General features: G+C 58.1%; 3 protein-coding genes and 1 long non-coding RNA gene across 7 annotated transcripts; 3 read left to right on the forward strand and 1 right to left on the reverse strand.

The window, feature by feature from the left end:
* The first annotated feature begins 732 nt into the window (after positions 1 to 732).
* LOC114818248 lies at positions 733 to 2,866 on the forward strand. Its single transcript, XR_003766087.2, has 2 exons — positions 733 to 872; positions 2,235 to 2,866. It is a non-coding gene; the product is annotated as an uncharacterized LOC114818248 (long non-coding RNA).
* Positions 2,867 to 3,111: 245 nt separating this feature from the next.
* Positions 3,112 to 6,722, reverse strand: TIMM10B (translocase of inner mitochondrial membrane 10B). Its single transcript, XM_029083231.2, has 3 exons — positions 6,589 to 6,722; positions 3,924 to 4,019; positions 3,112 to 3,825 (listed from the first exon to the last, which is right to left on the reverse strand). Exons 1-3 carry the CDS (start codon positions 6,619 to 6,621, stop codon positions 3,580 to 3,582), a joined length of 375 nt encoding a protein of 124 aa, XP_028939064.1. The 5' UTR covers positions 6,622 to 6,722; the 3' UTR covers positions 3,112 to 3,579.
* A 191-nt stretch (positions 6,723 to 6,913) lies between these two features.
* On the forward strand, positions 6,914 to 11,975 carry ARFIP2 (ADP ribosylation factor interacting protein 2). Of its 4 annotated transcripts, none has more exons than XM_029083191.1 (8): positions 6,914 to 6,951; positions 7,517 to 7,617; positions 7,863 to 7,983; positions 9,050 to 9,168; positions 9,322 to 9,552; positions 9,753 to 9,910; positions 10,039 to 10,213; positions 10,579 to 11,975. In XM_029083191.1, exons 2-8 carry the CDS (start codon positions 7,519 to 7,521, stop codon positions 10,732 to 10,734), a joined length of 1,059 nt encoding a protein of 352 aa, XP_028939024.1. In that variant the 5' UTR covers positions 6,914 to 6,951; positions 7,517 to 7,518; the 3' UTR covers positions 10,735 to 11,975. The 4 variants fall into 4 exon arrangements, with proteins under 4 accessions (XP_028939024.1, XP_028939032.1, XP_028939041.1 ...); XM_029083199.1 differs by having other exon boundaries at positions 9,322 to 9,543; XM_029083208.1 differs by having other exon boundaries at positions 7,887 to 7,983.
* Positions 11,976 to 17,647: 5,672 nt separating this feature from the next.
* Positions 17,648 to 22,332, forward strand: LOC103168553 (FH2 domain-containing protein 1-like). Its single transcript, XM_029046676.2, has 12 exons — positions 17,648 to 17,654; positions 17,793 to 17,980; positions 18,207 to 18,268; positions 19,098 to 19,200; positions 19,313 to 19,422; positions 19,549 to 19,649; positions 20,141 to 20,211; positions 20,334 to 20,441; positions 20,774 to 20,844; positions 21,045 to 21,159; positions 21,329 to 21,493; positions 21,699 to 22,332. The coding sequence occupies exons 1-12, from the start codon at positions 17,648 to 17,650 to the stop codon at positions 22,092 to 22,094; spliced, it is 1,497 nt and encodes a 498-aa protein (XP_028902509.1). The 3' UTR covers positions 22,095 to 22,332.
* Positions 22,333 to 23,342: the final 1,010 nt, after the last annotated feature.

Raw genomic sequence — 23,342 nt, forward strand, 5'->3', positions numbered from 1 at the left:
GAGGTCCAATCAGTCAGTAGATCAACTGTATTTATTGAGTGCTTACTGTATCCAGAGAACTGCATGAAGTGCTTGGCAGAGTACCATTTAACAGAGTTGGTGGATACGATCCCTGCCCACAACGAGCTTAGTCTAGAGGGGGAGACATTAATATAAATAAATTTGGCTGTAATCAGTAAATCATGGATATAATAAATGAATTACGGATATTTACGGTGCAGGAGGGTAAGATAAGCTTGGTAGGCATCCATATAGAGATGGCAGCTGAAGTCACAAGAGCAGGTGAGCTTCCCGAGAGAGGAATTTAAGAAAGATTGGTAGAGGACTGAAAACAGAGTCTTGTGTATAGCCACAGGTATTATTGGTAGCCATAATAATAATGGAATCAATTAATCCCTTACATGTGCTCTGGGGTAAAGTGCAATTAGATCAGACAGTCCCTGTCCCCTATGCTGTGCCTCAGTTTCCTCACCTGAAAAAAGGGGATTCAATCCCTAGTCTCCCTACTTTGACTATGAACCCCATTTAGGACAAGTAGTAAACTAGGTTAATTAAACTAAGCTATGCAGCGCTTAAAACAGCACTTGACAGATGGTAAGCGCTTATCAAATACCATAAAAAATGGGATTCACAGTCTCAGGGGAGGGAGAACGGAGATTTAATCCCCATTTTACAGGTGAAGAAACTGAGGCAGAGGCAACGTGACTTGGCCAAGGTCACACAGCAGGCAAGTGGTGCAGTGGGGATTAGAACCCAGGTCTCGTGATTCCCAGTCCTGTGTTCTTTACGATAGGCCACGCTGCTTCCGTTAGCCGCCGAGACGAAGAGGAGGCAGCAGAGACCGAGGCGTGGTCAGTGAAGAAGAGAAACAGGTGAGATCGAGTTGCTAGAAGAGAGTGGCCAGTAGTGTCAAAGGCTTGGAGAAGCAGCACGGTGCAGGGGATAGAGAACGGGCCTGGGAGTCAGAAGGCCATGGGTTCTAATCCCGGCTCCACCACCGCTGTGTGACTTTGGGTCACTTCACTTCTCTTTGACTCGGTTCCCTTATCTGTGAAATGGGGATGGAGACTGGGAGCCCCACGTGGGGCAGGGACTGTGTCCAACCCCATTTGCCTGCATCCACTCCAGCGCTTAGTATAGTTCCTGGCATGCAGTAAGCGCTTAATAAATATGACAATTATTATTTTTTATCAAAGGCAGCCTAGAAAGGGAAAGGATTAGATCAGAAAAGAGGCCATTAAATTTGCAAAGAGGAAGTCAATGGACGCTTTGGTGAGCACAGTCACAATAGAGTTCAGGGGGTGAAATGACGATTGCCAGAGGTCAAGAATAGAGTTAGTGGAGAGGAAGTGAAGGGAGTGGTGTTTCCCACTTGTTTGGCTTCCTGGAAAGAGGACAGGTCTCTGGAAATCAGAGGATCTGGGTTCTAATCCCAGCTACCTGCTCTGTGATCTTGGACAAGCTTCTCTGTGCCTCGCTTACCTCACCTGTAAAATGGGGGTTAAGACGGTGAGTCCCAAGTGGGACGTGGACTGCGTCCTACCCGATTAGCTTTTACAGTGCCTGGCATTTAGGGGGAGTTTAACAAATAGCATGTAAAGGATTTTCAAAAAAATGACTTGCCCAGCGTCACATATTAGACAAGTGGCAGAACCGGAACGGGACCCCTCTGCCCCACACTCTGTCCACCGAACACAGTGCAATATCAGAGGGTGTTAGTCAAGGCATAAATACTATGTGGGTTTACTTGCAAGCAGTTTTTGGTTTCTTTATATGGTATAAAGAACTTACTCGTGTGCTGGGTACCGTGGGGGTAGATACAAGATCAACACCTTGGACGCAGTTCACGTCCCACGTGAGGCTCCCGGATTTAATCCTCCTTTTATGCTTGAGGTAACTGAGGCACAGAAGAGTGAAGTCACCTGCCCAAGGTCACACAGCACACAAGTGACAGATCCGGGATCACCACCCACGTCCTCTGATCCCCAGACCCACGCTCATACTAATAATAAAGAACTTACTACGTGTCAAGCACTGTATTAAGCACAGGGGTGGATACAAGGTAATCAGTTCCCCCAAGGGGTTCGCCACCTAAGTAGGAGAGAGGGCGGGTATTAAATCCCCATTTTGAAGGTGAGGGAACTTGAGGCCCAGAGAAGTTAAGGGACATGGCCAAGATTACCCAGCAGACGAGGGGTGTGGCAGGATTAGAACCCAGGTCCTCTTTCCACTAGGCCACCCCGCTTCTCAAGAACACGATCTCCACAAAAACGGCCTGGTTCTTACCTCCCATCTGTGTGAGCCTCTGAGACGGGGGAGAGTGAGGATGGCGGAGTGCAAACCATCACCTCTACCGCAAAAACAACTCAAGCGTCCATCCCGTTGGCGGCGATACGTACCCGTCCCCTCAACGGCGAGGGACCGGAAAGGAACACCATTTTATCTTCCTGGGTACAGTGTGATGACATTCACACACCTGGACAGAATCTCACCATCAGCAAGCGGCACCATCTTTGAGCCAAGCCACAGTTCGACAGAGCAGAACCGACTAGACGCCTAAGGTCGGTCAGTTCCATACGCAGCCGTCTGGGCGGGACAGAGGGGCCTTAAAGGGGGTGAGCGGCGAGCAGTAAAAGATGCTAAGTGGCTCCTTAAGCCCAAATGGCCCCAAGACCCATTTTCTTCCTGGGTGCGTGTGGCCAGAGTGACTCAGTCGAGCTGTGTCTATGGGGCAAATTCCATCGATCGGGGGACCTCGGGGCCGGATGACACACCTGGTTCCTCCCACCTTTTGGAGCCTTTGAAATGATCTTCAGCAATAAATCCCAATCCCGCCTGGCCCGCTCCGCCCTGCCAGGTGAAGCCAGTCGGGGTTGATCTGGACTACTTCCCCAGGCCCCGGGCCGCCGGGGGCGGACAGGGAGAATGCCCCACTGACTGGGCCTCTGCCCAGCCTACTATCAACCCTCAACTGGCAGCTACATCCCCTCCCCTTTCTCAATCGCCCTAAAATGGCAAGAAGCGAGGCGTGACGGTGGGGCAGGAGCTCCCCACCTGGCCTTCCTCTCCCTCTTTCCCCCACCCCCTCGCCCACGCACAGCGGAGGCCTCGAGCCGGACGGAAACTAATTTATTGGCGACGGGAAAGGTGAGGCTGCGGTCTGTCCCTCCCCGCTGTCTAAGCAGGGTCCTGGTCCGGCCGGGGTGACCAGCCCTCGAGAGGATCCAGGCTGGATGGGGGAAGCAGAGAGGGAGCAGGTCCGGAGGGTTCCCCCGGTGGGAGTCCAGCGTCTTCCCGGTGCCTGGCAGCTAGCTGTCCGGGTCCCAGACCCGCTGCTCCACCCCGCGGGCACCGCTCCCTGGCAAGGGCAACCGTCTCCAGTCCGTAACTGCTGTTCCATCCCGACGACCCCCTCAGATGTTGCTCTGTCCTAGATCTCCTTTGCACCCGCCCCGCCCTCCGTATACGACTCCGACCTGTGCCGCCCTCCCGGGAGCCGCCGGGGGAGGGAACGGAGAGCGTGGATGGCTCAGAGTGCTTGCGGCCCAGCAGTCCGGGAAGGAAAAGCAGGCCGGAGCCCTAGCCGGTGGGGTCTGACAGACTGCGCTGGCCGGCCGGGACGTCCTTGGGCTCCAGCTGGGGGCTGGGCACCTCGCCGCTCTCGGGGCCGGGCGGGGCGGCGGGCTCGACCCCGGCCGCGGCAGCGCCGGCCTCCAGGTCGGCGACCCGCCGCTGCACCAGGGTGGGCATCAGCTGCATGTAGGCGGCCATGAGGCGGTGGTTGGAGCGGACGAACTTCCCCGCGCAGCTGTCCAGGCAGGCTTCCTGCAGGGGAGGACGAGGGGAGGGGCGGGAAGCGGGGAAGAGCTGGGTCAGAGGAGAGGGCGCGGGGTCCTCGGCCCCTCCCTGCCCCCGGTGCCCACCTCATCAGGGGCCAGAGCACGGTAGTGCAGGCTGGGCACACAGCGCTCGAAGCACAGCTCCGTCAGCCGGTTGTAGACCAACAGGAAATCCCGGAGCTGGAAGGGAAATTGGGGAAGGTGAGAGATGAAGGGGCTGGCCCACCCGGCCACGTCCCCAGGCCACGTGCCACGGGGAGATGACTATGAGAAGTGGCCCTGTTTTCTCTTTTTAATGGTTTTGAGCGCTTGCTATGTGCCAGCCTCTGTACTGAGCGCTGGGAGGAGAGACACAACGTTAATCAGGTTGGACCCTCTAGACTGTAAGCTCACTGTGGGGAGGGAATGTGCCTGTTATTCATTCATTCGCTCAGTCATATTTATTGAGCGCTTCCTGTGTGCAGAGCACTGCACTAAGCACTCGGGAGAGCAATAAACAAACACGTTCCCGCTGTTTCACTGTTGTACTGTATTCTCCTAAGAGCTCAGGACGGTGCTCTGCACACGGTAAGCGCTCAATCAATACAATCTACACAGTCCATGTCACATGTGGAACCAGTCTTAACCCTCATTTTTGCAGATGAGGGAACTGAAGCACGGAGAAGTGAAGTGACTTGCCAAGGTCACACAGCCGACGAGTGACGGAGCAGGATTAGAACCCAGGTCCTTCTGGCTCCCAGGCCCCTGCTCTATCCGCTAGGCCAAGCTGCTTCCCTTGCTGTTCCCTGCCGGGGCCCGAAAGGACGACGGGTCTCATCCGGCTACGGGAATCTCGGGAAACTGGGGAAAAGGATGGAGGTGAGAAGATGGCGGGAATAGGAGAGGGAGAAGGAGGGTCTCTTACTATTGTCCTATTTGTTAGGCACTTACTAGACGTCAAGCACTGTTCCAGGTGCTCTCCTGTCACCCTCCCCTCTCAGACACCTCATTCATTCATTCCATCGTATTTATTAAGCACTTACTGTGTGCAGAACACTGTACCAGGCGCTTGGGAAAGTACAACAATAAACAGTGATGATCTCGACAACTGTATCTGCTGCAGAAAACCCCAAGGATGCTTCCTCTTTTTTTAGGGTATTTAAGCACTTACTGTATGCCAGACAAAGTAATAAGTACCGGGGTACTCATAATGATAATGCTCGTGCTCTACCCATGTGCTTAGTGCTTATTGTCTGCACACCGTAAGTGCTTAATAAATACGACTGAATAATGATATTTGTTAAACAATAATAAAATAATGATGGTATTTGCTAAGCGCTTACTATGGACCAAGCACTGTTCTAAGCGCTGGGGTAGACACGAGGTCATCGGGTTGTCCCACGTGGGGCTCACAATCTCAATCCCCATTTTCCAGATGAGGGAACTGAGGCCCAGAGAAGTGAAGTGCCTTGCCCAAGGTCTCAGAGCAGACCAGTGGGAGTCAGAGGTTGTGGGTTCTAATCCCAGCTCTGCCACTTGTCAGCTGTGTGACCTTGGGCAAGTCACTTCACTTCTCTGGGCCTCAGTGACCTCATCTGGAAAATGGGGATGAAGACTGGGAGCCCCACGTGGGACAACCTGATTACCTTGTATCCACCCCAACGCTTACAACGGTGCTCGATATGTAGTAAGTGCTTAACAAATATGATTATGATTGCTATAGTCCCCCAGATGCGCCGAGTACAGTGCTCTACACACAGTAAGCGCTTAATAAGTGCGATTGAATGAAGAATAGCCACGGCACTTGTTCAACACTTAATGTGTGCCCCGCAGCGCTCCAAGCGCAGACGTAAGCTGAGCAGGTTGGCCCCGCTGCCCGCCCCACGCGGGGCTCCCAATCTGAACCCCCATCTCTCGGGTGAGGTAACTGAGGCACAGAGAAGTGACTTGTCCAAAGTCACGCAGCAATAATAATAATAATGATGATGGCATTTAAGCACTTACTATGTGCAAAGTACTGTTCTAAGCGCTGGGGAGGATACAAGGTGACAGGTTGTCCCATGATGGGGCTCACAGTCTTCATCCCCATTTTCCAGATGAGGGAACTGAGGCCGAGAGAAGTCAAGTGACTCGCCCAAAGTCACACAGCGGACAAGTGGCGGGGGTAGGATGTGAACCCACGATCGTGGCTCAGTGGAAAGAGCGCGGGCTTGGGAGTCAGAGGTCATGGGTTCTAATCCGGACTCCGCCGCTAGTCAGCTGTGTGACCTTGGGCAAGTCACTTAACTTCTCGGTGCCTCAGTTACCTCATCTGTCAAATGGGGATTAAAAAAAAAACAAACTGTGCGCCCCACGTGGGACAACCTGATCACCTTGTATCCCCCAGCGCTTGGAACAGTGCTTTGCACATAGTCAGCGCTTAACGAATACCAACATTATTAGAATTATGATCTCTCGTGCTCTTTCCACTGCGCCAGGCTGCTTCTGTAACAATGATGGCACTTGCTAAGCGCTCATCATGTGCCAAGCACTGTTCTAAGCGCTGGGGGCGGGGGGATGCAAGGGGATGAGGATGCCCCACTTTTCCAGAGGAGGGAACTGAGGCGGGGGAGGCGAGTTTCGAACCCACGACCACCCCAGGGTCCCCCCCTCCCCGCCCACCGAAAGGACGGGAGGAGCCCCGACTTTGGAAAGAGGCCGCAGGCCCGTCCCCGACCTCGGAGGTCAAAGGTCACGCCCCCCCCCCCGCCGCCCGGTCCCCCCGGCTCACGTTCCGCAGCTGCTGCTGCTGCAGGGCCTCCATCGAACGGCCGTGCGCATGCGCGCCCGGCGCCGCCGCCGTCGTCCTGCGGCCTTCCGACGTCACTTCCGCCCTTCCCGGAGGCCGGCGGCCTCCCTCTGGCCTGCCCGGCTTCCGACGTCACTTCCGCCCTGGCCGGAGGCCGGCGGCCCCTTTTGGCCTGCCCGGCCTCGGACGTCACTTCCGCCGTGTCCCCGACCCGCCGGCAGCCTCCCGGCCCGGGCCCGGGTCTCCTCCTTCTCCCCCCCCCCCGGGAGGCCCGGCAGGAGGAGGAGGAGGGGGAAGAAGAGGAGGAGGAGGAGGAGACGGTGGAGGGAGGAGTCGAGGCTCCGGGTGAGGGCGCAGCCGGCAAGGACGGGGGTGGCCAACCTGAGCCTGGAGGGGCATCGTTGCCCCGGAGGCCTCTGGGAAAGACCTGCCATGTGCCCTCCAGCCTGGACGATGCAGAGGACCAGCCCACCCGACACGGCAGCCTCCCCTCCCTCGCCCCCCTTTCAATCCCCCCACCTCCCCCCTGCGGGGGGGGCTGCCCCCCAAGAAGCCACCCTCCCCTGGAGCCCTCCAAAGGGGGTCGCGCCCCCCTGCCCCTGCCCGGGCCCCGGGCCAGACGGGTCCAGGTGCCCTCCGGCCAGCTCCACCCCCTAATCCTCCTGGCCCAAAGCCCGGAGCCCTGTGCCAGGGCCACGTTGCAGCCCCACGGATGGGCTGGGGCGGGCGCACGGGCCGCCCCGCTCGTGGGGCACGGGGAGGGGGTGAATTGGCCATTCCCGGCGCTTAGTACGGTGCTCCGCGCGTAGTAAGCGCTCGCTCAGTGCCGTTGAGCGAAGGAGGGACTGGGAGGCAGTGGGAGGGTGGGGGGCTGAAGGGGCGCAACGCTGACGCCCTCGTCTCTCCTCAGCCATGACGGACGGGATACTGGGAAAGGCGGCCACGATGGAGATCCCCATCCACGGGAATGGGGATGCAGGACGGCTCCCGGAGGACGACGGGCTGGAACAGGTAGAGTGCGGGACCCCCGCCCCGGGGGAAACCCTCCCCTGCGGCCCCCGCCTGCCCACGCCGTCCCACCGCCTGACCGTGCGTCCGCCGGCCTGCCACGTCCCCCACCTCCGCTTTCCACCAGAGCGCCCCTTCCCCTAGCCCGGCTACCCCCGCGCCGCATCCCACCCCTCAGCTCTCCTGTCTGTAGTTTCCCCCCGCCCCCAGCCCGCCCTGCAGACTCTTCCAACGCCCCCGTCCCCCAGCCCCCGCCCGCTCTGGCTTTGCAGGACCTGCAGCAGGTGATGGTGTCGGGGCCAAACCTCAACGAGACGAGCATCGTCTCCGGCGGCTACGGGGGCTCTGCCGAGGGGCTCATCCCTACAGGTGAAGCGGCGTGGGGGAACCGGGGGTCTTGAGGGGTTCGGGGCCCGGCCGGGGTCCAGCTGAGCGTGTCCGGGATCACGGGTTCACCCCACGCGTTCGGCGGGCCCGAACTCGCACTTGGGGAATGGGAGTCTCTGGCTGCCCCGGACTGGGCGATGGCTGTCCCAGGCCACGGAGCTGAGGGTCCGCCCTTTAGATCCCGTGCGGGCGGTGCTCCTCGAGCCGGCTCGGGTCCGGGTGTCCCTTTGGTGGCCCCTGTGTTTTGGACCTGGGGGAGGGGGAAAGAGTAGCCGAGATGCGACCACACCCCGGGCCGGGGCTCCAAGATACACCGCCGTGCCCGTGTGTGGTGTTTTCACATGGCGTGTCCCTCCCCGCGCCGCCCCCCTGCCTCCCTTCCCCTGAGACGCAGCCCGGGACGCTTGGGGTGGGGACGCAGATGGGCCGGGGTGAATAAGGCGAGCTCTCCGGCCCGTGCGGGGCTCAGGAGGCCCGCGGGAGAAGACATGGGGCAGATCAGTGTGCGCCTCAGAGCCTGACGATGGAGGCGGGAAGGCAGCGGTCAGTGAGTCTTGCAGGGTTTGGTGAGGGGGGCGGGAGTCAGCGGGACCCATCCGCCTGGGTTTGGGAGGAGACCCCCCCCCCCCCCCCCCACGTCAGAATCTAGGCAGGAAGGTTTAGGCCAGCTCAGGTTCTCCCGGGTCCCCCACATGCCCTCCATCTCCTTCCCCAGGCTCCCGGGAACCCGTCAGAGTCATGGCAGCACCCCCAGAAGTAGAACCCCGATCCCCATCTCATTTGGACTCGGACCGGACTCGGTCGTTGGGGACCAGGGGTCCGGGCCGGGTCGGGAAAACCAGGGCCGCGCCCCGGGATCCGGCCCAGGGGGGAGGCCTCGTCGCGGACAGGTGGGGTGCGATGAGCTCAGGGTAAGGGCGGTGTGTTTCAGTTGGCCATCGGGTCCTGCGGGGTGGGCTGGGCCGGGCGGGGGGCCCGGAAGCGCAATGGCCCTGGCTGGCGGATTTCGTCCGGGGGGAGTGGTCAGCGAGTCCGTCCTGTCCCGCAGGGTCTGGCCGGCACCAGCCACACAGCGCAGCGCCCCCGGGGCCGGGGGAAGAGGCCGCCCGTGGCATCGCTGGGGAGAAGTTCGATATTGTCAAGAAATGGGGCATCAACACCTACAAGGTGTGCGTGGGAAGGGGCCCAAGCAGGGGCCGCCCGATGTGTTGGTGGGCCGCCCCGGTGTTGGCGTGGGGGGCGGGGAGAGGGGACGAGGGGCAGGTCCCCGGATGCGGGATTCCCTCGGGGTCCCTGACCCCTTCCCGCTCCCGTCCCCAGTGCACGAAGCAGCTTTTGTCGGAGCGGTTTGGCCGGGGCTCCCGCACGGTGGACCTGGAGCTGGAGCTGCAGATCGAGCTGCTGCGGGACACAAAACGCAAATACGAGAGCGTACTGCACCTGGGCCGCGCCCTCACCTCGCACCTCTACAACCTGCTGCAGACCCAGCACGCGCTCGGCGATGCCTTCGCCGACCTCAGCCAGAAGTCCCCTGAGCTTCAGGTGCCCGGGGTGGGTCCCGGGGCAGGACGTGGGCCTGAGCCGCGGCCGGGAAGGGGCCGAGCCCGAAGCCGGAGCCCCCGTGGGGGGACGAGCCGGGGGGAGGGAGGGTCGGAGCGTCGCGCCAGGGGTCCCGGCCGCGACCTTGGAGTCGGAGGCCGGGGAGGAGGGCGTGACCTTGACTCGCGGGGTGGGGGGGACCGCCGGTGCAGGAGGAGTTCGGTTACAACGCGGAGACGCAGAAGCTGCTGTGTAAGAACGGGGAGACCCTGCTGGGAGCTGTCAACTTCTTCGTCGCCAGCATCAACACGCTGGTGAACAAGACCATGGAGGACACGCTCATGACCGTCAAGCAGTACGAAACCGCCAGGTACGGGAAGGGGCGGGCTGGCAGGGGTAGGGTTGAGGAACAGAGACGTCACGGGGTGGGGGGTGGCGGGGAGGGGAGGAGCCCGGGGCCTCCTCCAAGACCGCCCCCTTCACCCCGCCGCCGGGCAGATTGGAGTACGACGCCTACCGCACGGACCTGGAGGAGCTGAGCTTGGGGCCGCGGGACGCGGGCACGCTGGGCCGGCTGGAGGCGGCGCAGGCCACGTTCCAGACGCACCGTGACAAGTACGAGAAGCTGCGCGGAGACGTGGCCATCAAGCTGAAATTCCTGGAGGAGAACAAGGTCAGGGACTGCGGGGGACCGGGGACATCCCTCCCCTCTTCCGCCCGCCCCCACCCTGGTCGGAGCCTGGGGCTGAGGCTGGATTGGGCCTCCTCCCCCTTTCCTTCTCCCACACCTTTTCCTTCTCTCTCTCTCCCTTTTCCTCTCTCTGTCCCTTCCCCTCTCTCTGCCCCTTTTCCTCTCTCTGCCCCTTTCCCTCTCTCTGCCCCTTTCCCTCTCTCCCCACCCTTTCCCTCTCTCCCCTCTTTTCCCTCTCTCCCCCTCCTCCCTCTCTCCATCTCTCTCCCCCTTTCCCTCTCCCTCCCTCTGCTCCTTTCTTCCTCCCCACCTCATCCCCTCCCCCCCCAACCGTGTCTCCTCCCCAGATCAAGGTGATGCACAAGCAGCTCCTGCTCTTTCACAACGCCGTCTCGTCCTATTTTGCGGGGAACCAGCAGCAGCTGGAGCAGACGCTGCAGCAGTTCAACATCAAGCTGCGGCCTCCGGGCTCCGAGAAGCCGTCCTGGCTGGAGGAGCAGTGAGGCCCCCGACCGGCCCGGCCCAGCCGCTCCCCGGGGGCTCCCCGATCTGCCAATCTGAAGCCCGGGCCCCAGCCCTTCTACCGGCCCAGAGCCTCCGAGAGGGGCTGGAGGAGGAAGGGGCCGGGGTTCCGGGCCGCCCCCCCCGCCCTCCCCCGATCCGGCAGCCCCAGGGTGGAGGGCGGCAGGCGCCCCCAGCACGACGGTACTGAAGCCGGGGGGCGGGGGCGGGGGGCCGGGACACATTCCACACCCCTGGTCCAAGTCCTGTCCCTCCGGTGGCCCCCCGCTCTTTCACTTAGCTCCCCCCCTCCTGATGCCCCCACAGGGTGAGATGGGGCACCCTTCCTTCCTCCCCCATCCCCACCCCCGCCTCCCTAGGCCCCTGGCTTGTGTTTGGAATGGGATAGAGTTGGGGAAGGGACCCTGGGGGAGCTGGTCCTCTGACCCACACCTCCTCCTTCCCCGACCTTCACGGAACCAGGGGCGAAGACAAGGCCCGGGCTGGGGTCACTCCCCTCCCCTCAGTCACTCCACTGGTGGGGCTCCTTCCCCCACCTCGTCGAACGGCATCGCTCCTTGGGCGCGCCTCTCCTCGGCCACTGGCATCGCACCTTGGGGATGACCTCCTCCGCCAATGGCATGATTCCGGGGGGGCCCCCCCCTCTCCTTGGCCGACGGCGCCACTCCTCGGGCTCGTCTCCGCCGGCGGCGCTCCGTTGTCGGGGGTGGCCCCGCGGCCGACGATTCTCCCGAAAGCCAACGGCGCCACTCCTTGGGCCCTCCCGTCGGCCGGTGGCATCGCTCCCCAATCCTCCGTGTTCACTGGCCTCCCTGCTGCCTGATGGGATTCGGGCTCGCCCCCCTCCTCAGCCCCCTGTAAGTCGTGGGGAAGACGGGATCCGATGGGAGGAGGGGGTGGGGGGACCGAGAGCCCCCGCCCCCACCCCGGTGACCTGTGGATGTGTGTCTGTAATGTCCGTCTCTCCCATTCCGTGTGGCTGTCTCTGTGCCCAGTTCCCCCCGCCCCCCGACAGCTCGCCCGGCAACACTACAGAGGAAGCAGCTGGGTGTTTCCTCCATAATTTAATCCTGGGGTTGTCCCCAAGAACTGTTGTGTTGTCCCCCCACAGAGCCCCCTCTGCCCCCCATCTCTTCCCCCTTTCTGTAAAGAGTCTAAATAAAATGTACAAAACCCAGCAGTGTAATAACCCCGGACATCGGTGAATAAACCTTTAATAAAACCGGGCCGTCTCTGTGTGGGAGCGGGCCGCCCTCCGGATCGGCCTCTGGCCTCTCCCCTGGCTAGGATCCTATCTCCCCGGGGAGAGGGCGGCTCGCGGAGGTGCCTTTCGGTCCAGACTGGACCTTGGGAGGACGGGGAGACCGGGGAAAGTCCCGAGTCTGGGCTTGAGGGCCGGTGCTGGGTGATGCGATTTACCCGGCCCTCGTGAAACTTGCAAAGCTGGAGGGAAGGAGGGGCGCTGTTAAGTGGGCAACCTGGTAGCCGCCACCATCTTTCTCCCGGAGACCCAGGGTAAACCACGCCTAGGCTTTGGCCCGTCTGGAAGCTAGCCTGTCCACAACCTGGTCGTTTTCCTCTTAATCCGGCCGCACGGCTCCCCTCCCGAGGGGAAAATGACAGGCTGGTCGCGATGTACTAGGAGAAGGAAAGGATGAGGGGGACACACACAGGCCCTAGCCCAGCTCCCAGTGACTCACATCAGAGTTGAGTCTCAGTGTGACGGAGCGGATAGAGCACAGGCCTGGGAGTCGGAGGTCGCGGGTTCCGATCCCAGCTCTGCCACGTGTCTGCTGAGACCTTGGGCAAGTCACTTCACTTCTCTGGCCCTCAGTTACCTCGTCTGTCAAATGGGGATTGAGTCTGTGAGCCTTAGGTGGGAGAGGAACTGTCCAAACTGATTAACTCATATCTACCTCAGCGCTTAGAACGGTGCTTGGCACATAGTAAGTGCTTAATAAGTATAATTATTATTATAGGGAAGCAGATTTGCTTTGTGGGAGGGTGTTAGATATGGGTTAGGGTAATATAGGACCTGTGCAGGTGTCTGGGAGCATCCCCTGGAGGCAGAGATTGCTATCCTTGCTCAAATGGGGACTTATGAACTCCTACATCCAAAGGAGGAGGTTTTTTGGTTTTGATTTTTATGGTTTTCGTTAAGCATTTACGATGTGCCAGGCACTGTGCTAAGCACTAGGGCAGATACAAATGAATCAGGTTGGACACGGCCCCTTTCCTACATAGGGCTCACTGTCTTAATCCCCATTTTACAGATGAGGTAACTGAGGCACAGAGAAGTGAAGTGACTCGCCAAGGTCTAATGGCAGATGAGTGAGCTGGAATTAGAACCCAGGTCCTGACCTCTAGGCCCGTGCTCTATCCACTGGGGAGTCCTATATGGGCCGTATTCTCAGTCCCCAGGTATCGGGCCGGGCTATCGGCTCATGAGGTCATCGTGTCCAGCTGGATCGGCTTGTATCTAGTAGTGACTGTGCCATTTGGTCAGTGCTCACCGTGTGCCGAGCACTGTACCAAGCTCTGGGGGAGATACAATATAAACGGATCGGACAGAGTTCCTGACCCGTATGGCTCACGGTCTAGGAGGGAGTAGGATTAGAGAAGCAGCGCGGCTCAGTGGAAAGAACACGGACCGGGGAGTCAGGAGTCATGGGTTCAAATCCCCGCTTGTCAGCTGTGTCACTTTGGGCAAGTCAACTTCTCTGGGCCTCAGTTATGTCATCTGTAAGAATGGGCATTACGACTATGAGCCCCACTGGGACAACCTGATCACCTTGTATCCTCTCCAGCGCTTAGAACAGTGCTTGGCACATAGTAAGCGCTTAACAAATGCCATCATCATTTAATCCCTAGTGTTTAATAGAGTACTCAATCCACGCGTTACTGGGAGTAACCAACCCCCAGCCCTGGGTTACTTCGGACCTGACTCAGGGTTGGCTATTTGGGTGCAGTGCTGATCTGAGAATCGGCAGGACTGTTGTAAATTCTGTTTGTAGGGTGATAAGGGGCTGGGCCACACCTCATTTTTAAAAATAGTATTAAGCACTTACTATGTGCCCTGTGGGACTTCTATGTCCTCAACTCAGCACTATGAGGGCAGAGAACATGTCTATCAACTCTGTTGTACTCTCCCCAGACGCCTAGTACAGCTGGGCTCTATATGTCCTCTAGACTGTAAGCTCCATGTAGGCAGGGAATCTACCATCTAGCAACTCTGTTGTACTCTCCGAGTGCTTAGTTCAGTGCTCTGCACACAGCATAAACACCATTGATTGATTAATTGATTGATTCATTCAGTAGTATTTCTTGAGCACTTACTATGTGCAGAGCACTGTACTAAACGCTTGGCATGTATAATTCGGCAACAGATAGAGACAATCTGTTCCGATTTGTACATTTCAAGCGCTTAGTACAGTGCTCTGCACATAGTAAGTGCTCAAGAAATACTATTGAATGAATGAATGACAATCCCTGCCCAATGACGGGCTCACGGTCTAATCAGGGGAGACAGACGGACAAAAACGAGACAACTTGATCACGGTAAATAGAATCAAGGGGATGGACACCTTATTAATCAAATAAATGGGGTAATAAAAATATATACAAGTGAGCACAGTGCTGAGGGGAGGGGAAGGGAGAGGGGGAGGAGGAGAGGGAAAGGGGGCTTAGCTGAGGGGAGGTGAAAGGGGGAAGGGGGAGGGAGCAGAGGGCGGGAGGAGCAGAGAGGGAGCGGAGGGAGCAGAGGGAAAAGGGGAAGCTCAGTCTGGGAAGGCCTCTTGGAGGAGGTGAGCTCTCAGTAGGGTTCTGAAGAGGGGAAGGATTGATTGCCAAGCATTGTACTAAACACGAGGATAGAAAGAAGATAATCAAGAGGGACATAATCCCTGTTAATTCATTCATTCTTTCATTCATTCGTATTTATTGAGCGCTTACTGTGTGCAGAGCACTGTACTAAGCGCTTGGGAAAGTACGATATAACAATAGTCACATTCCCAGTCCACATCGAGCTTACAGTCTAGATGGGGGGGAGACAGACATCAAAACAAATAGAATTCCACATGGGGCTCACAGTCTAAGTAGGAGGGAGTAGGATTTAACCCCCATTTTACAGATGAAGAAATTGAGGCACACAGAAGTGATTTTAAGAGACAAGCTGGTCACACAGCAGGCAAGTAGCAGAGCCGGGATTAGGACTCAGGTTCTCTGACCTCCAGGCCCGTGTTCTTTCCACGAAACCTCTGCTCTACCACTCCCTGGGGAGTCCAGCATGGAAGCTTCCTTCGCTCCTCGGGCGGGGTGGGGGCAGAGTCTATGGCAACACGCTAGGAGAGACGATTCCGGCTACGAGACCCACTTCCCTGCCCATTTTCTATGAGTCACCAACCTTAGGAGTGGAGCCAACAGGAAAAACTGCATGGCCTGGGATTCAGAAGACCGGGGTTCTAATTCTGGGTTCTAATTCTGGCTCTATCACTTGCCTGCTGTGTGAACTTGGGCAAGTCATTTAGCTTTTCTGGGCCTTGGTTTCCTCAGCTGTAATGGGGATTTTAATACCTGTTCCCCCTCTCTCGTAGATTGTGAGCCCCAGGTGGGACAGGGACTGTGACGGCTGATTACATTGCCTCAACGCAGAGTTTAGTCCAGTGCCTGGAACATAGTAGGCACTTAACAAATATCACAATTATGGGCACTGAATTGTACTGTAGAGAAGCAGCGTGGCTCAGTGGAAAGAGCCCGGACTTGGGAGTCAGAGGTCATGGGTTCGAATCCCGGCTCTGCCACTTGTCAGTTGTGTGACTGTGGGCAAGTCACTTTACTTCTCTGTGCCTCGGTTACCTCATCTGTAAAATGGGGATTAACTGTAGGCCTCACGTGGGACAACCTGATCACCCTGTATCTACCCCAGCGCTTAGAACAGTGCTCTGCACAAAGTAAGTGCTTAACAAATACCAACATTATTATTATTATTATTATTGTATACTCCCAAGGACTCAGTACAGTGCTCCACACAGAGTAAGTGCTCAGTAAATACCACTGATTGATTATCCAGGGAGTCAGTGGCTGATGCTTTTTTTCAAATGGTATTTGTTAAGCACTTACATTGTGCCAGGCACTGTACTAAGCATTGGAGCAGATATTGCTATTGTTTTTGTCTGTCTGTCTCCCCCGATTAGGCTGTAAGTCTGTCCAAGGGCAGGGACTGTCTCTGTTACCGATTTGTACATTCCAAGCGCTTAGTACAGTGCTCTGCACATAGTAAGTGCTCAATAAATACTATTGAATGAATGACTACAAACTAATCAGGTCGAACACAGTCCCTGTCACACATGGGGCTCGTAGTCTTAATCCCCATTTTACAGGTGAGGGGACTGAGGCACGGAGAAGTGAATTGGTCGTGGTCACACAGCAGAAGAGCGGAGAAGCGGGGATTAGAACCCCAGGTCCTCTGATTCGGAGGCCTAGATTCTGTTGCCAGCACAGTCACCTTGGGCTTCTCCACTGCCTTCTTGCTGAGTTCAGCAGCAGAACGCGCACACTGAACAGAAGGTCTCCCACTCGGGGACAACTTAACTCACCATTCTTGCGCGGCTTCAGTGAGTCAGACACGAAGAGGAAAGCGGAGCTGGAAGGATGTTAAGTTTTGGTGGTGCGGGACCATTTGATGGCAGAAAGCCAATCGATTTGGAGCTCCGCACCCCCTTAGAGGAGCCCCCCAGTAATAACGATAATAATTGTGGTATTTAAGGATGTACTACGTGCCAGACACTGGAGGAGATATAAGCGAATCAGGTTGGATGTAGTCCACGTCCCAGGTGGGGCTCCCAAGTCTCAACCCCCGTTTTACGGACGAGGTAGCTGAGGCCCAGAGGAGTGAAGTGACTTTCCCAAGGTCACACAGCAGACATAGATTAGAAGCCCTGGTCTCTGACTCCCAGGCCCGGTCTCTATCCACTAGGCCACACTGAGTCTGTCCCACCTTGTTTTCGGGCTGCAAGTCCTCGAATCCCCACGGAACCCCTGCCTTTCCCATCTCGGGGACTGGAGGAGCCCAGATCCAGTTGAAGAGGGGAGTGGACGCTGAGTCCCGGTTGATCACCCTCCTCACCTTCGCCAAACTAACTCTCTTCCCCTCTTCAAAGCGCTACTGAGAGCTCACCTTCTCCGAGAGGCCTTCCCAGATTAAGATACCCCTTTTCCCTCTGCTCCCTCTCTGCTCCCCTTCCGCTCCTCCCCCTTCCCCCTTCACCTCCCCTCAGATAAACCCCCTTTCCCTCTGCTCCTCCCCCTCTCCCTTCCCCTCCCCTCAGCACTGTGCTCATTTGTATATATTTTATTACCCTATTTATTTTGTTAATGAGGTGTCCATCCCCTTGATTCTATTTATCGTGAATATGTTGTCTTGTTTTTGTCCGTCTGCCTCCCCCGATTAGACTGTGAGCCCCTCAGTGGGCAGGGATTGTCTCTATCCGTTGTCGCATTGTACATTACAGTGGTCTGCACATAGTAAGCGCTCAAGAAATACTATTGAATGAATGAATCACGCGGGGAGGACCGGACTTTTGGATCCGGGGGCCCGAGTGGGGAGAATCCCCCACTCCTTCCCGACTTTGGAGCCAGTGGGTGCTGTGGATGCAAGGGTTGCGGGCAGGGGTGGTGTCCCTTTACTGCTGAATTGACTTTCCAAGCGCTTAGTACAGTGTTCTGCGCACAGTGAGAGCTCAACAGATACGATGGAGTGAGTAAGGCGTGGGCGTGGGGGCGGGGCGTGAACGTGGAGGAGGGGCCCGGGGGTCTTATCAGGCCCAGGCGTCCCCTTCCCCTCCCCTCCTCTTCTCTCCCCTCCCCCGGTGCCAGGGCCCGGCCGAGGCGCGGTGGATGGAGGGTGAGCCCGGGCCGCCCCGGCCCCCCGCCCCGGTCCCCGCAGCCCCACCGCCTCCAGCCTCCCCGGGCCCCCCGGGCCCCCCAGGCCCCCCGGGCCCCCCGGGCCCCCCAGGCCCCCCAGGCCCCCCAGGCCCCCCAGGCCCGCGACTCCGGCTCCGCAGCCTGCACTGGGCCCCGCTGCCGGCCGAGCGGGTCCGGGGCCGGCGCAGCGTTTGGGGAGGGGGCGGCCCCGGCCCCCAGCCAGACCCCGGTCCCCTGGACCTCCAGCGTCTGGAGGAGCTGTTCGGGGAACGGCCCGGCCCCCCGGCCCGGGGGATCCCCCGACAGGTAACTCCCCCAACCCCCCAGCGACCCCCTAGTCACCTTTGCCACCCCTCGATCCCTTCCCACCTCCCCTCATTCCTGGGGTCCTTCAAGTCCTCCCTCCCTTCTCCCCAGTGACCCATCACCCTAGCCCCTTCGAGCCACCTCTCGTCCTGCCCAGGACTTCTGCCCCCCACCAACCGAGCCCTGTCCTTCCCATCCTCTCAGCCTCCCCTCCCTCCTTTTCCAGGTGTGTCTCCTGGACCCTAAGAAGGTCCTAACGCTGGGAATCGTGCTGAGGCAGTGCAAGAGGTGGGGGTGTAAACACGTGGGATAAGTGAGGGAGGGGTCCGGGAGAGAGGCTGAATATCTGGAGTGTGAGGGCTGGGAGGGCTCTGGGGGGCCTTAAAGGACCTTGTGGGGAAAAGCCACCGATTAAAGGATTTGGAGAGGGAGGATTGGACCAGGCTGTCCATGGAGGGGAGGGAATTACACCCCCCAACAAAGCTTTATTGAAGGCACATCTCCTCCAAGAGACCTTCCCTGATTAAACTCTTTTCCGTTTCTTCAACTCCCTTCTGCATTGCCCTGACTTGCTCCCTTTATTTATCTCTTTTCCCACCCCCAAAGCACTTATGTACATATCTGTAACTTCTTTTTTTATATTAACGTTTGTCTCCCACCACCCACCCCGGACTGTTAACTCACTGGGGGCAGGGAATTCATTTTATTGGCCTATTGTACAGTGCTGTGCACACAGTAAGCACTCAATAAGTACTCTTTCGATGGGGGGTGGGGGGAGAGAACCAAGTTCTAAACTGATTTAGAACTTCGTTTGGAACCCGATTTCAGGGAAGCATGGTGTAGGGGATAGAGTGAGGGCCGGGGAATCAGAAGGTCATGGGTTCTAATCCCAGCTCTGCCACTTGTGTATTGTGACCTTGGGCAAGTCATTTCACTTCCTCTGTGCCTCAATTACCTCATTTGTAAAATGGAGAATAAGACTGTGAGCCATATGTGGGACAGGGACTGTGTCCAACCCAATTTGCTTATATCTACCCCAGTGCTTAGTACAGTGCCTAGCACAGAGTGAGCACTTAACAAATGCCATAATTATTATTACTATCTGTTCTCCCTCTAGGCCAGCGGTGGAACTCGTGGAGGCCGTGCGGGCTGGTACCGGAGGGCCCTATGGGGCCCAGAGGCTTCGGCAGCTGTGCCGGGTGCTGCCCGACTCCCATGAGGTAGGGAGGGAGGTGGGCTACTGTCTTCAGGGTGGAGGGTCAGTTTCCTGCTGGCTAGACCCCACTGGGCCCACAGACTGTCCATCCATCAGTCCATCCTTACCCCTGGCAGGTGCAACGGCTGCGCAGCTTCCAGGCAGGGGAGCAGGGTCGGCGGTCGCGGTCACGGCAGCAGCTGTCAGAGGCCGAGCTCTTCATGCTGTTGCTGGTGCAAGTGCCCTGGTGAGTCCCCTCACTAACAGCTCTTCCTTGGTCCCCTGGGCGCACAGCCCTTTTTAACCCCAAAAAAATCTCGCTCCCACCCCCACCGCCAGAGTCTGTCCAACTCTTCCTGTCCCCTCTCCCCAGTTACCCGGAACGGCTTGCATTGATGGTGCTGAAGGAGGAATTTCTGCCCCAGCTTGGTACCTTACGAGCCAACATTGCCATCTTAACTCAAGCTGCTCAGGGTATGGGGTCCTGGGAAACAGGGATGGGTGAGGGGAAGATTCAAGCCCAGAAGAAGGCCCAGCCCTAGGTCACACGGGTTCAGGACATGGCAGGGTGGTGCATGGGCACCGGTGGGGAGAGGCAGGCAGGAGAGCAGAAGCAACATGGCCTAATGGAAAGAGCACGGGCCTGGGAGTCAGATTACCTGGGTCCTAATTCTAGCTTTCCTGCCGTGTGTCCTTGGGCAAATCACTTATCTTCTCTGTGCCTCAGTGTCCTCATCATCAAAATGGAGATTCAATACCTGTTCTCTTTTTTACTTATACTATGAGACCAATGTAGAACCTGATATCTTGTTTTCAGTCCAGCACTTAACACCTTGCTTGGCATGTAGTAAGCACTTAACAAATCCCACAGTTAATTATTAGCCGAATCCAAGCCTGGCGGAATTCTGAACAGCACCCCATCCCATTTTCCCCTCTCCCTCTTCTCTTTACCCCTAATCCCCTAGAGCTGCTGGCATGTGAGGATCTGCACTGCATCATCCGCCTCATCCTGAAGGCTGGGAACCACCTGAATGCGGTGAGCAGGGAGGTGGGGAGGTGGAAGGAAAGGTGATGCTTTTCACTCCCAGCCGGGAGCACATGGAAGTCCCCTAGCCTGGACGTGTGAGTGAAAACCCCATTTACCTCTGTGCTCCCCAGGGCGGCTATGCAGGTGGGGCCGTGGGGTTCCGCATGGCCTCGCTGCTGCGCCTGACCGACACCAAGGCCAACACTCCCGGCATTCACCTGTTGCACTTTGTGGCCATGGTAGGTGGTGGGGACTCCATGTGAGGGAGGGGTTTGGTCCCGAGTCTGGGGTCTGGAGGGGCAGGGAGCAGCAAGGGGGAGTCTGGGAGGATTAATAGAGGGGCAGTAAGGGGAGATGGTGGGAGCACTGGGGGTGGCCCCTGTCTGTCCCTTGTTTGTCTCCCACAGGAGGCGGGGTGCAGAAGGGGGGGATGGTGGGAACCGTGAGGATGGGAGCCTTGGGGGTGACCCTGGTCTGCCTCTTGTCCGCCTCTCACAAGTGGGGGCTGCAGAGAGGGGGAGAGGGTGGGGTCTGAGAGTGACCCCTGTCTGCCCTTGGCTTCTCCCCACAGGAAGCGGGGCGCAGAGAGCCGCGGCTGCTGCACTTCCCCCTTCAGCTGCCCCATGTTGGGCCTGCTTCCCGGTGAGACGCTATCCATCCTCTGCTCCGATTCCCGCCTCAAGGCCTCTGCCCCAAATTCAGAAACTGCCCCCATCGGGGGATGCCGCTGATCCAGCTGGCCCGGGGCCCACCCACTGCCTCCCCTTCACCTCGGGGCCCAACACATCTCGCCCGGCCCGGGAGCGGGCAAAGGGCTAATGTGCATTTGGGCCCCACTGCAGGATCCCGGAACAGGAGGTGGAGGAGGAGCTGGAGCTCCTGTCTCAGCGGCTCCGGGGGGCCCGCACCCACCCCCCGCCCCCTGAGGTGTGGGCCCAGATGGAGCCCTTTCTCCAGGTGGGCAGCCTCTAACTCCTCCGAGGGTCCTCCCTCCATTCACCCCCACCCTGCCCCGACCATGCCGCCTCCCTTCCCCCCGCGCAGCATAGGAGCCCTGGGGTTTTCGGGTGTGGTGTAGCACCTTAGCTCTACCCTGGCCAGCTAAGCTGGACCCTTCTGTCTGCAGGAGGCAGAACGGGAGCTGCAAGGGGCTCGGGCCTGCCTCCAGGGGCTGGCCCAGCTGACTGAAACCCTGATGGAATTCTTCTGTGAGGATGGGGCTCGTTGCCCTCTGCAGGAGCTCTGTGCCACCTTCCACACCTTCGCCCTTCACTTCCAGACTGCTGCCCAGGTAGCGTCTTCCCCCTGCCCTCCTCTACGTGCACCCCTTTGCAGGGCCTGCCCCCCACAATTCTTCAAACCACTCCAGTCTGCAGATCCCACCCCATCAAGCCTCCCTCAGCTTCCCCGGATCCTCCGCAGCCCCTCGCCCACCTCCCCCCTTGCCCAAGGAGCTCGGGGGAGGTGCCCGGGTGAGCTGGACTCACTGCCCGCAGGAGAACGCAGCGCGGGAATGGCGACAGTGGCAGCGGCGGCAGCAGGGTGATCGGAGGCAGCGGCGGAGGGGCGGGCAGGCGGCCCCCCACCTTGGCCGCAGCTGCTCGCTTCCAACGCTGGAGCAGGAGCTGGAGAGGGAGCTGGGGTACCCGGGCCGGGGCCCCCGAGGCCGAGGCGCCCCCACGCTCCCGGAGGCCTGGGGCGGGAACCTCGGCCACTGCCCTCACTGGTCCCTGATGCCCGGACCTCCTTCGGGCTCCCCCTTCTCGCCTCCTGGCCCATCTCCAGATGTCTCTCCCGGGCCCCCCGGCTCCTCCCCTTCCCACTTATTCTTCTCCCCGGACCCCCGTCCTCCTGACTCTGCCCCCGCAAAAGCCCCTCTTAAGGTCCCGTGACCAGAGACCTCTGCACTTCCCAAGTGCTTGACCTGACCCCTGACCCCTTCATCTCCAGGCCGAGCCCCGGCCCATTTTAATTTGGTTTTATTGCTCCTGCCCCAGTGGGGGCTTCATGAGTGGAGATGGGGTTTTGACCTTCTCCTTGCTGGACTCCTGTGTGAAAGTGGGCTCTCTCCTCACCTCTTAACCTGTAGGCTCAGCTCTTGGCCTTTGCGAAATAAAGCTGTGTGCGTTATACTGCTGCATCTGGACTCTTGGGGACGGGGTGGACCTCATACACTTTCATTCAATCGTACTTATTGAGCGCTTACTGTGCAGAGCACTCTAAGTGCTTGGAAAGTACAACTCAGCACTAGAGACAATCCCTGCCTAGACTGGGTTTACAGTCTAGAAGGGGGGAGACAGATATCAAAACAAGTAAAGAGGCATCAATATAAATAAATAGAATTATAGATATATACATAAGTGCGGTGGGGTGGGGAAAAGGGCGTAGAGCATATACCCACCCTCTCTCTGATTTGAAGGGTGAAAGGGAGGGGGAAGATGGTCACTGCCCAGCTGGTGGGAGATATGGGCGGAGAGAGGAAAAGATAAGATCACGATGATCCTGAGCTGGGGTTGTTGATGTGACAGTAATAGAGAGACACCAGAGACGAGAGAGTTGAGCTTGGTGGAGAAAAGGATGTTGAGGGAGTGGACTGTATCAGCCAGGTGTGTTAGGGTTGGTAGAGTTAGGGAATCCAGGAGTATTTGAGCCTGGGATGGGTGGAATCAGAATCAACTTTCTCCAAACTGTAAATTCATTGTGGATAGGGAACTTAACGACCAAAGCCGTTGTATTCTCCCAAGTGTTTAGTAAAGAGCACAGTTAGTGGTCCAATAAACACCACTGATTGATTAATGAAGCAGCGTGGCTTAGTGGAAAGAGCAAGGGCTGAGAGTTAGGGGTTGTGGGTTCTAATCCTGCCTCCTCCACTTATCAGCTGTGTGACTTTGGGCAAGTCACTTAACTTCTCTGTGTCTCCGTTACCTCCTCTGTTTAATGGGGATTAAGACTGTGAGCCCCATGTTGGAGAAGCAGCACGGCTTAGTGGAAAGAGCCAGGGCTTGGGAGTCAGAGGACATGGGTTCTAATCACGGCTCCGTCACTTGTCTGCTCTGTGACCTTGGGCAAGCCACTTGACTTCTCGATGCTTCAGTTACCTCACCTATAAAATGGGGATGAAGACTGTGAGCCCCAAGTGG

The sequence above is a fragment of the Ornithorhynchus anatinus genome, chromosome 2 (genome assembly GCF_004115215.2).
Source record: "Ornithorhynchus anatinus isolate Pmale09 chromosome 2, mOrnAna1.pri.v4, whole genome shotgun sequence".
In the NCBI taxonomy this organism is placed as follows: domain Eukaryota; kingdom Metazoa; phylum Chordata; class Mammalia; order Monotremata; family Ornithorhynchidae; genus Ornithorhynchus; species Ornithorhynchus anatinus.

Bases quoted from the DNA above. Each gene is read 5' to 3' on its own strand.
- ARFIP2 (XM_029083191.1), top strand. From the start codon at position 7,519: ATGACGGACGGGATACTGGGAAAGGCGGCCACGATGGAGATCCCCATC. The intron at 9,553-9,752 runs GTGGGTCCCGGG...CCGCCGGTGCAG, and splicing joins CTGAGCTTCAGGTGCCCGGG to GAGGAGTTCGGTTACAACGC. The intron at 9,911-10,038 runs GTACGGGAAGGG...GCCGCCGGGCAG, and splicing joins AAGCAGTACGAAACCGCCAG to ATTGGAGTACGACGCCTACC.
- TIMM10B (XM_029083231.2), bottom strand. From the start codon at position 6,621: ATGGAGGCCCTGCAGCAGCAGCAGCTGCGGAAC. The intron at 4,020-6,588 runs GTGAGCCGGGGG...TTTCCCTTCCAG, and splicing joins AGCAGCAGCAGCTGCGGAAC to CTCCGGGATTTCCTGTTGGT. The intron at 3,826-3,923 runs GTGGGCACCGGG...CCTCCCCTGCAG, and splicing joins GTGCTCTGGCCCCTGATGAG to GAAGCCTGCCTGGACAGCTG.
- LOC103168553 (XM_029046676.2), top strand. The intron at 20,442-20,773 runs GTAGGTGGTGGG...TTCTCCCCACAG, and splicing joins TGTTGCACTTTGTGGCCATG to GAAGCGGGGCGCAGAGAGCC. The intron at 21,494-21,698 runs GTAGCGTCTTCC...CACTGCCCGCAG, and splicing joins ACTTCCAGACTGCTGCCCAG to GAGAACGCAGCGCGGGAATG.